Source organism: Brassica napus, chromosome C9, assembly GCF_020379485.1.
Source record: "Brassica napus cultivar Da-Ae chromosome C9, Da-Ae, whole genome shotgun sequence".
Classification (NCBI taxonomy): Eukaryota; Viridiplantae; Streptophyta; class Magnoliopsida; order Brassicales; family Brassicaceae; genus Brassica; species Brassica napus.
This window is the reverse complement of record NC_063452.1, coordinates 32,139,877-32,151,536: the sequence shown is the minus strand read 5'-3', so window position 1 is coordinate 32,151,536 and position 11,660 is coordinate 32,139,877. Positions and strand designations below refer to the sequence as shown.

The window sequence follows — 11,660 nt, the reverse complement described above, 5'->3', positions numbered from 1 at the left end:
ATAAAACTCTCTATAGACATATTTTGATTTTGTAGAGATTATTTTGCTTTGAGATTTTTAAAGAAAGTAAAGCTCGATTGGTTGACAAATATGACTTTAAGCTAAATTTTGGCTGTCTAAAGCCGCAACCAATCACCCCCTTAATAAGTTAGTAGTATAATATAAATAAATTGTAAAAATAACATTATTTTCTAGAAATTTTGAATTTTTCAAAAAATCAAGTTTGGTAGGATACTACGACCCATTTTGTGTGGTCTAAATATTGTGCTTATTTGATAAAATAAATTGCGAAAAAAATATAAACGTACAAAATAAATCATAACATGTGTCACCATATAACAGAATAATATAAATATTGATTAACATTTAATACACTGGAACTTCTAGAGAGATACTCTAGCTTTATAATATACATAACTTGGAACTTTTTGTAACTATGAAGTAAATTTTTACTTTTTCATCGACGCAATGGAAGTGTACAGAAAGACAGAACTTGTTGTTCTCCAATTTGGCTCCTGGTGTTGATTTGGTTTTCTCCACTAATTGTTTAATAACCTATTAAAACATTTTAAATTAAATGATCAGTCATGTGTTGCAAAAAAGAGAGTAAATGATCAATCATGTAAATGCAAATAGAAGAACAAAGCAAACAAACTTTTGTTTACCTCATCGATCATGGGAAGAGAGCCGCCAGCTGGTTGATTAAGAACAGATGGTTTATCCTAAGAAACAAAAGAAATTTGATTGAAACAAAAGAAATTTGATTAAAACAAAAGAAAAATTTGGATAATAATACGTTATTGTATCTAGAGAGACCTTTTGTTGGACCTTTAATATCCATCCCATGGCTTCCAGCATAATACAGTTCTGCTAGCTTCACAAAACTATAAACCTTTAAAAATATTTTGCATATAGTTAATCAATTAAATTTTGATCATTCAAAATAGTAGATGAAAATATTATAAAATATACATTGTCTATGCATCTACCAGTAACTATAGAAATAGGAAAATACTTGGCTAGTTTTTTTCACTTCTTCTCATCTGCGAAACACATAACATTAGTTACAGAAGAGAAAACAGTAAAGGTTGGAGATGTTGGATCCTAAAGAACCTTGCTGGATATGAAAGCTCTGTCTGGATCAGAGACACATAACGATTTATTTTCCTCTTGAAGCTTCTATGATTCTTTCGAACGTGTCAAGTGCCCAGGGATGTCGTTTCTGGTTGTGGAAAAATGAGAGACGATGGGATCTATAGAGTATATAATATATATGAGTTGGTTTGTTATGTTTCCCTTTTACCCCGCCAGTATTTAAGATATTCTGTAGAATATAGTTGTTACAAATCCGTTGCGGATATAGAATATATGAACAAAAGATAGTGTACATATTCTCTTGTTTCTATATTTTTAAAATTGAGTATATAGTGCTATATTCTTGTGGCTTCAATATAGGATCCGATTTATTTTGATAAATTTTGAAAGCAAAGTACTAAATCCAATGGTATATTCTCTTCTACGTGATATCAAATCTGATATAAATAATAAATTATATACAATATATGGTTGATACACTAAAAATGGTTACCTATAAATTTGGAAAGACTATACTAACCAATCAAGCAAAGAATATTGGGTTTAATAATTGATTACAGATTTTCTTGTTTATTTGTTAACGAAAACAACGCAGTTTAGAGAAAAAATCAGAATGACTTAAAACGACTAAATTACCTTTAATGGAAAAATGTAGCTAGGCTAAAAGTTAGGGCAATTAGTGTTAAAAATCCGAAGTGTAACTTGTTTTAATAGTATAGATAGATTATCTAATATCATTTAACTAGATTAAGATCCGCGCTTTGCGCGAAATAAACATTATATATATAAATTATTTTATGTATTATATGTTCTTACATATTATGAAATAATAAATATATATTGAATAATTAAAAGTCAGTAACTATTACATATATAATTAAATTGGTACGAACGTATAAATCAATTTTATTAATCCAAACAATTTATTTTAAAAATTTTGATAGGATATGTAATTAAATTTAAATGATATTAACATACATAGTATATTTTTAATATTAATGTCTATTAAATGATGTTTTCTACTCATATATTTTTTTATCATGTTTATTTTTAATAGCAAAAATTTTAAATTACTGATAACAAAATTTTCATTGTAGGATTAATAATTTTAGTAATTTATAATTTAAAAAAATTATCAATGTTAGTTCAAAACTTTTATCAAAAAAAATTATTCAAAGTAAATTTTGAAATTAAAATATTTATTTATTCAATATGGTTTATAGTTTAATTTAGAATGATATATATACATATATATTTTAAATCTTAATGATTAATTAAATTATATTTTTATTTATATGATTTTGTAATCATTTGTATTTTTTCATAACAAATATTTTAAACCGTGGATCGCAAAATTTGAATGTGATACTTTTAACAGTTTTAGTTTTTTATAGCCATTTTTTAAAATTCAAAATATAACATATACATAAAAATCTATATTTTTATAATATGATTATTGTGATTTTTTTAAATTATTTTAATAGTTTAAAATTAAACAAATTTGATACAAGATACATTTTTATTATCAGATCTTTATTATTCAAAATCATTAATTGTCATATATTCTTTAGCCACATTAGGAAATTCCGTAATCTTTATTTAAGAAAATAATAAATGACATTAATAATAAATTTATGGTTAGTTTAATAAAAAGCTTATTATATAATTAGATGGACCAACATATTTTTCTAATAATTCTAAGAATCATCCTAGTGATGACACGTGTCTACAAAAAAAAGTTGTAATGTTTCACAAATAATATATAGGGGATTTAATAAGTACTTAATCCTCCTATACATTAAAAGAGAAGTCACTTTAGTGATTTCTGCTGACATGACATTAATATAGAGCTCCTCAGAAAAATTGTTATAATTCTATTGGTCAATTTTTTTTAATTTTATTTTTCATTTATTTTAATCAATCGCTTATGTAGACAAGCCCAAAACTATTGTCGATTTCGTTAAGCCCACATATAGCTAAGGGATAATAATTATCGATTTAGTTTAGCCTTGGGCAAGAATTAGAACTAATACAAATATTAAAAACTTTCCTTATTATTCAAACAGTAAACTTGCGCATGTTGATATCATATTAATTACATTTGCTTAGAAAATATTTTAATGTTTCTAATTAGTAGGGGTGGGCATTCGGATACCCGTTCGGGTTCGGATCGGGTATTTTGGATTTTTGAGTATTTCGGTATAGAGATGTAGAACCCGTTCGGGTATTTCTGTACTTCGGGTTGGGTTCGGGTATTTTTAGTTCGGATTTGATTATTTCAGATCGGGTTTGGATATTTAGATTTTGAAAAAAAAAATTAAAATTTTCATTTCTCAAGTTTCTTATGTTTAAAAATTTACTTTCAGTTAACTAATTTTTTATTTTTAATAGATTGAATAGTTAATAGATTTGGACATAAAAATTTAAAACTAAAAAGGCATTAATTTAGTTATTTTTTAAAAAAATTTGGATGTAACTTTTTGTTAATTTTTTAAATAAAAAACTTGATATGCATTTTCGGATCGGGTTCGGGTGCCACTTCGGATATCGGGTAAAGTGCTCACCCCTACTAATTAGGTTGTTTGTTTTTAATAACTTACTTTTATAATATGGATCACTTGCGCAAGTTGAAATCATTAAATATGCAAATAACTTATTGACAAAATTTGTTTTTAATAACTTACCTTTCTAATAAGGATTACTTGCGCAAGCTGAAATCATTAAATATGCAAATCACTTATTCACAATATAGATTACTTGCGCAAGTTGAAATCATTAAATATTATCGATATAGTTTACCCTTGGGAAAGATTTAGAATTAAGACAAATATTAAAAACTTTCCCTATTATTCAAACGGTAAACTTGCGCATGTTGATATCATATTTATTACATTGCTTACAAAATATTTAATGTTTCTAATTAGGTTGTTTGTTTTAAATAACTTACCTTTCTAATATGAATTACTTGCGCAAGTTAAAATCATATCATATGCAAATCATTTTTTAAAAGTACACATTTAATATCTTTCTTTAAACGATTTCATTATTTATTGTGCAAAATATTGTGCGTCATTAATATGAGAAATAAATCGACTGTATATATATAGGAGACACCCAAGGTCTTAAAATACAAACATTCTCTTTTCATTCTTTAAAGTATTATTCACAAATCTCTCCTCTCATACTATTAAGTTATTACGACGATGTTGCTTGTGTGCTAAGAAAAATGTGTTTAGACGCAAAGGCTCCTCATCTTATTTATGTTTTAAAGTATACGAATGTGTAATAATACGGAAAGACTCCTCATCTTATTTAGAGTTTTCTTAGCATATAAATCACATTTATCTCATCTATACTTATATCTGTTAAAATTTTGTTATTACATGACAGTGGCGATCGAACTCCAAAACAGAAGGTGAAACTAAATGTTACAGAGGAGAAACTGTTAAACTTGATGCTGAAGTACAATGGTGGAAAGCTAAGAGCTGAGGTGCGAGAGGCTCCAGCTTTTCTGTCACCCATCTTTTATCAGAGCCTTGATTCATTTTATATATATTTTTTCTTTTTGTAGACAAAACTAAAAAGTGCAGTCCAGTTGCAAGACATATTAGATGCAACAAGAATGTTAGTTCCCCGTACAAGGTAGAACCATGAACTCAACTCTTTGAGTCTTGTCTCCAAAAAGCATGTCTGATCTATCTTTTCCATGTGTTGAATACTGGTAACAACAATATGGTCTTTCTTTTTTTATATGTAGACCAAGTCGTGAGAGTGATAGTGATCCAGAAGACCTTGAACATGCTGAGAAGCTTCGCCAAATTAAAGCAGTTATTGAAGAGGTTATTTAGTACTTTCTCTTTTTTTGTTGAATATAGTCCGGGGAAAGTATTACATAGTATCATTTAGTAATACTATCTTATATTATTGTTTCTTATGCTGAATATACTATCTTATAAGTAAGCTAGCATTATGCATTTTTTATTTAATTCATGAGGTCATTTTCAAAGCAGTCAAAAACCTAGAAAATTATTAATCGAACCAGCTACCTTTTTTTATTAGACTGGATATTAGTTCCACCAATAATCGTGGTCAACTTACCAACATGGTGCATATATGTCAAATTGACAAATATACGTTTAAGTAACCCAACCTGTAAGAGATTTAGATTTTTTTTTTTGTGAATCACGTGGACTGATCTATCGCAAATTGGGGTTCATAGGTGAAGTTTCAAGAAATTGTTATAATTTGATTGGTCGATTGTTTTTAATTTTTATTTATTTAATTTAGATCTAAAAATTTAAGATAAGTCTAAAATCATTTAACATCACTTGCCATATAATCAAACGAATATTACAAATAACAATTTATGGAAAGTAATTTTCGAAATTATAGAAAGATTAATAATTTTTTGTTTATTACTTTTAATATTTATAAACTATAAAATACAATGAACGAAATTTTATTAAAGATAATTATAATAGTTTTATACTATACTTGATGAATTGTGTTCGAATATAATTATATAATAACTATTTTAAATATTACAAAATCCAAAAATGTTTATTAATATTATTTTTAAATTATTTATCGTTGTTTAAAGAATAAATTTATCATAATTTTAAAATAATTTATAAAATGCTTACAAAATGCAAGGCAAAGTTGCACTTTCAAGAGTTTAGTCGAGATCTGGATTAAAAATCCTAATAACTGGTAAAGAAGGAAAGCCACAGACAAAAATATTGAATGTTGTCTACAAACAAGTTTTTCAGAATATTTCGTAGTCACGGTACGTAATTTTAATCTACTTTTTTTTTCAAATACAAATTTTAAAATAAATAAACTGTTGCAATTATTTATTTTTTGTATTTACTAGATGGGTTGTGATGAGTTAGGAGACCGATGACGGTATGTCAATTTAATATTATTTCATGTTCAATAAAATTTAGAAATTTATAAATCTATCAAATAATGTTAACCCATCAAATTGCTTACAAAATTTATTTAGTTTTTTGCAAGTTTCTAATTGAATTTGCTTTCTTTATCGAGAAATGTACTTCAAAATTTATATTATTTATGGATAATATTTTGATTTTTATTATATTTTCTTTTATTATGTCTACATAAATGTTTGTTTATTATTTATGGAAAAATAATATTATTCACCTAAAATAAAGAATTACGAAACATATAAAATACAATTCTAATTAATGATAATATAAAATCTGTTACTTCTAAAACTATACACTATTTATTCTATTTTTTGAATGAAAGTATCTTCGTAAACACACAAAATATTTTTTGACGTTGCAATTATACATACACACAATATCTGCCTCTTCATACTGACGTTACTGTGTTCTCTCTCGTGAGGTACGGACCGAGAAAGAACACAGGATGCGGGCTGGTCATGTTCTTATGCCCGCACAGGGTGCGGACCGGTCACCTAGTTGTTAGTAAAACGAAACCAAATGATTATAAAACCAAAATTTGAAGCAATTTTAATTAACAACTAGATCTCGATCTAATAGATCATTTATTGTTTAAATCTAATTATTGATAGCCCAATAAAAATTTTTGGGAGACCCAAAATTTAAATGATAAGATTATAGATTAAATGTAACATGACTTTATAGAAATATGTTCATTAGGTCCATTTTTTTAAAATGACACATAAATCAAAGTTGTGACTTATGTTTTAATATATAAGATTTATTTTTACGAGAAACTAATATATATAAGATAAAAACCAGTATTATTTATAAGACGATGGTTAACTATATTCATAAGAGTTGACATTTCCCAGTTTTCTGTCTCATCCGTCATCATGAATTTAGCCAAACTTGAGTGTGCCCTCAGTCTCGCGATGTTCCTGACCACTCTGCTGCGTATCTAATCTGCCTTTCTCAGTCCTGGCATGCACCCCTTCTTTCAACAAGTTAAGCGACCTCTGGAAAGAACCTCCGGACCACATCACTTTAAGATTGAATACACAAAATAGTTTCTAAGACAATGTTCGAAAACCAAGAAAAATTGTTTGATGTCATCATCTTATAACTGGATTAGGAACGCTAGTATACACAAAGACAAAAATCAGAAACTATATATACAACATAAATACCATAAGCTTGTCCTGAATAATCACTAATCGAACACCTTGTAGAATCAATCAGCCAGAGATTCTCTTGCTCTTTCTACTATCAAGCCATCGAGATAATTCTTATACATATAAAAAGCTACGCCCGGGATGGCGAAGATGATTGCGGCAATCTTAGCCACAGTCAGCTTGTCGTCGAACACCACAAGTGCTGCAAGAGGTGTAACAATGAGAGAGAGGGTACCGATAAGGTTCGAAAACAGCGAAGAAACCAGAAATATAAGTGCCACAGCTGATACAGAACCCAATTGCCATGAAACTGATGTCCCGACAAGAGTTAAAACATACGACACGTGACCCTTGTGAAACTCTTCCATCTCCATTCTCAACATCTTCCACTCCCCACTCGCAAACAACCCGATAACAGAAACACAAGATGCCACCAGAGATGTGTAGATTTGCATTTCAAGAACCATAGCAAACGTCTCTTTCCTGATGATCTTCTCGAATGAAAATTGCATAAGAGAAAGCTGAAGAGAGTAGATGAGAGAAGCAAGAAGTGTAAGCAAGCACCCAATCACGTAAATCCACTTAGAACCTCCGGATGGACTGTTTGAATCATCGTCAAGAGCAATCACTAGAGCAGAGACAGTAAGGAAAAATATTGACATAACAGTCCAAAAAGTGATCTTCTCAGAATTGATTAAATAAGAGAAGACAGCATTGAAAATCAACTGTGTGCCGCAAATAAGCGAATAAGCTGAAGCAGAGAGTAACAAAAGCCCGTAAGAGTATAACAGATTGTCCAAACCAATAGCGAGACCAAGAGAAAGATAGATCCAAACTAGAGTCTTGAAGGAACAGTAAGAAGTGCGTGGAGAAGCAGGAAGGAGACAAAGAGGGAGATAGAGAATCGGAAAGCCAACGGTTTGGACAAGAGTGGAGATCCATTTACTGTTTCCTCCTTGGTCGTAGTAAAAGCGACCGAGAAGAACAGCTACGGCTTGAGCAGAGATGAGGAAGAAGATGCTGATAAAAACAAAGATCCACCATTGACTTCGTTTTAAATGCATGATTTGAGGAAGGACTTCTTCACTACTTGCTTCATCTTCTTCCTTTAGCAGAAACGATTCTTCTTCATCTGTCACAAACAAACAACATGTATAGTTCGTAGCTCTCAACCAACTTATCAAGAAAGCCCCAAAAATTTCCAATCAATTTTGGTTCAGCGAATCAGAGAAGGACGTACGACGGGAAAATAAAATCTGATGGATGAATGAATGATTTTTATAACGAAAGTAGATGTAAAAGGAAGATTACCAATGTTGAGGGGAGAGTTCACTGATGGATGAATCATTTCTGTTTCAAAATATGAAGCCGTCTCTTTTTTTATATATATTTTTTTTCTCTTTCCGGGGAGGAACTACGATATTCGACTTTTCAAAATCAGAAATAAGAATAATTATGAACACCCATCTTCGCTCCACACGATTCTCGTCCGCAACAGTACAACAGATACAGGGTATCTCATACACCAATAATTGCGCTTCAGCGGGAAGCGTTACACCGAGAGGATGTGTAAAATAATGTAAAAATTGGAGATGAAAAGAAATGTGGTCACTAAAATTCAAAGTTTTTATAATTGTATCACTGTTCAGTTATATAATTATCCATAAAATCACAAATGTTATCAAAATAATACACTTAAAACAAAAATAGTAAATATTATATAAACTAAAAATTAAAATTAACTTAAAATATTAAAAATATATAGAAGTATGAAAAACTAGGATTAAAATAGTAAATAACATGGTTGACAAATAAAAACAGTAAATAAAACTAAACATTGAAAAACAAAAGAAAAAAAAAACACTAAACATTGACAAATAATAAATAACTAGGTTAAGATCCGCGCCTAGCGCGCGATCAACATTATATATATAAATTATTTTATGTATTAAATATTTTTACATATTATGAAATAATAAATATATATTAAATAATTAAAAGTCAGTAACTATTAAATATATAATTAAATTGGTGCAAACATATAAATCAATTTTATTAATCCAAAATATATTGTTTTTTATATTTGATAGGATATGTAATTAAATTTAAATGATACTAACATAGATAATATATTTTAGTATATTTTTAATATTAATGTCTATTAAATGATGATTTCTACTCATATAGTTTTTTTTATCATTTGTAACTTTTATAGAAAAAAATTTAAATTAATGATAGCAAAATTTTCATTGTGGGATTAATAGTTTTAGTAATTTATAATTTAAAAAAAAAAAAGTTGCCAAAGATCGTTCAAAACTTTTATCAAAAAAATTGTTCAAAGTAAATTTTGAAACTAAAATATTGTATTTTATATTGTTTATAGTTTAATTTAAAATGATATATATATTAATCTTAATAATTAATTAAATTAGACTTTTTACTTATATAAATTTTGTTATTATTTATATTTTATCATAACAAAAATTTTAAACCATGGATCATAAAATTTGAATGTTAGACTTTTAACAGTTTTAGTAATTTATATCCGTTTGTAAAAATTCAAAATATAAGATATACATAAAAATCTAAATTTTTATTATATGGTTATTGTGGTTGTTTAATTTGTTTAATAGTTTAAAATTAAATAAATATGATAGAAGATACACTATTTTTTATCAAATCTTTATTATTCAAAATCATTAATTGTCATATATATTTTAGCCACATTAGGCAATTCCGTAAATTTTATTTAAGGATATAATAAAGTAAATTAATGATGAATTTATTGTTAGTTTAATAAAAAATTTATTATATAATTAGATGGACCAACATATTTTTCTAATGATTCTTAGAATCATTTTAGTGAAGACATGTGGCTACAAAAAGAAGTTGTAATGCTTCTCAAATAATATATAAGGGATAAATATAATATAAATATAATCTAAAAGGATATGGAGATAATATTTTTAATTGGTTACTTTTGTTTTATTTGCCTCATTTCTTTTAAAATCTAAATTATAAAGAATATATAATGTTTGTTGGCTATTACTTTTTGATGTTTTATGAGTTGTAATTGTTTCTAATCTTTTTCTTGAAGTGTCACACTAGATTTTGATTTGCGTTTCAAAAGCGCAGATTTTTTTCCCGATAATAACAATGTTTGATATAAATTGTTATGGTTTTGATGTACATTATTAAGATACAAAGTTGTATTATATCAAAGAAGAAAATGATTTTTTTGTTTAAAATTATAAAATTTATCAATTTGTTTATTTGTTATTTTATGTATACTTTTATTTTACAACGCCATGTTTATATTTTGTATATATTTTATAAGAATTACATTTGTTGAGGTTGTGAGATATAAAATTGACTTAGTATAGATTGTAGGGTTGTTAATAATTTTTATCAGTGTTTTTGTACATGACCCAGACCCGTGGTCAAACTAGTAAATTTGATTATTTATGTGTAATCCGGTTTGGATTAAATTTAAACGTGATAAGTAAAATTTTAATAAAATTTGGTAAAAACTCAAAAGCACATCATCAATGTGCAATCCGATAATGGTTGACCCGATAAATACCTACAAAAATCTGGTGATACTTTTTAGAAAAAAAATGATATAGTTTTAATAGTATATAAATTTGAATAAACTATTTTATTTGTGATTTTTTAATATATACTATTAAAAGAGAATCATTCTAAAAACTAAGATAATATTATAAATTTATATGTACATAAATTTAATGTTTTACGGGTGTATATAAGGTATAGGAGTTTATGACATGAGGTTATAATTGTTAAAATATTTTCATTCAATAATGAATAGAATTGTGTGTGACCTAAATTTAATGTTTTATGGGTGTATATAAGGTATAGGAGTTTATGACATGAGGTTATAATTGTTAAAATATTTTCATTCAATAATGAATAGAATTGTGTGTGACCTAATACAAATATAGAAAATAACCGATCTATTCACAATACAAAAAAACATATCTTATAATTCTGTTATGTTTTTTAAGAAAATTATCTCATGTTCATGTGTCTTTTTTAAGGCTTTTCATAGTCATATGTTGCGTAATTATTGTGTCTTTATACCATATATACATGATAAACTCAAGTTAAGAAAAAAAAATAGAACAAATGTTCTATTCATGGTTATATGATTATACATATCAATTAAGAAATTTATTTTCATGCCTTTACGAATTTTAATTTAACTACCTAAATTATTTCTTATATAAAATGCAAAATCCATTAAATTTCTCAACTACTTAGAATATCAACTATATTTGTTTAGGAAAATATGTTAATTTTGATATTATTATTTCTGTTTTAACTTGGCTTATATTTTTGGTACGTAAATATATAATAAAACATGTTAAGTTATTAATGAATATGTCCAACAACCTTCTATGGTATACATTCCGTGTCTCATCCGCTCTCCAATAGATCATGC

General features: G+C 27.1%; 1 protein-coding gene and 1 long non-coding RNA gene across 3 annotated transcripts; both read right to left on the bottom strand.

Moving 5' to 3' along the window:
• Window positions 1-326: 326 nt before the first annotated feature.
• Window positions 327-1,815, bottom strand: LOC106422126. Of its 2 annotated transcripts, XR_002661119.2 has the most exons (4): window positions 1,114-1,815; window positions 817-1,043; window positions 666-722; window positions 327-555 (listed from the first exon to the last, which is right to left on the bottom strand). It is a non-coding gene; the product is annotated as an uncharacterized LOC106422126 (long non-coding RNA). The 2 variants fall into 2 exon arrangements; XR_002661118.2 differs by having other exon boundaries at window positions 817-1,813.
• A 5,298-nt stretch (window positions 1,816-7,113) lies between these two features.
• On the bottom strand, window positions 7,114-8,799 carry LOC106422153 (probable purine permease 13). Its single transcript, XM_013862979.3, has 2 exons — window positions 8,510-8,799; window positions 7,114-8,330 (listed from the first exon to the last, which is right to left on the bottom strand). The coding sequence occupies exons 1-2, from the start codon at window positions 8,544-8,546 to the stop codon at window positions 7,258-7,260; spliced, it is 1,110 nt and encodes a 369-aa protein (XP_013718433.1). The 5' UTR covers window positions 8,547-8,799; the 3' UTR covers window positions 7,114-7,257.
• Window positions 8,800-11,660: the final 2,861 nt, after the last annotated feature.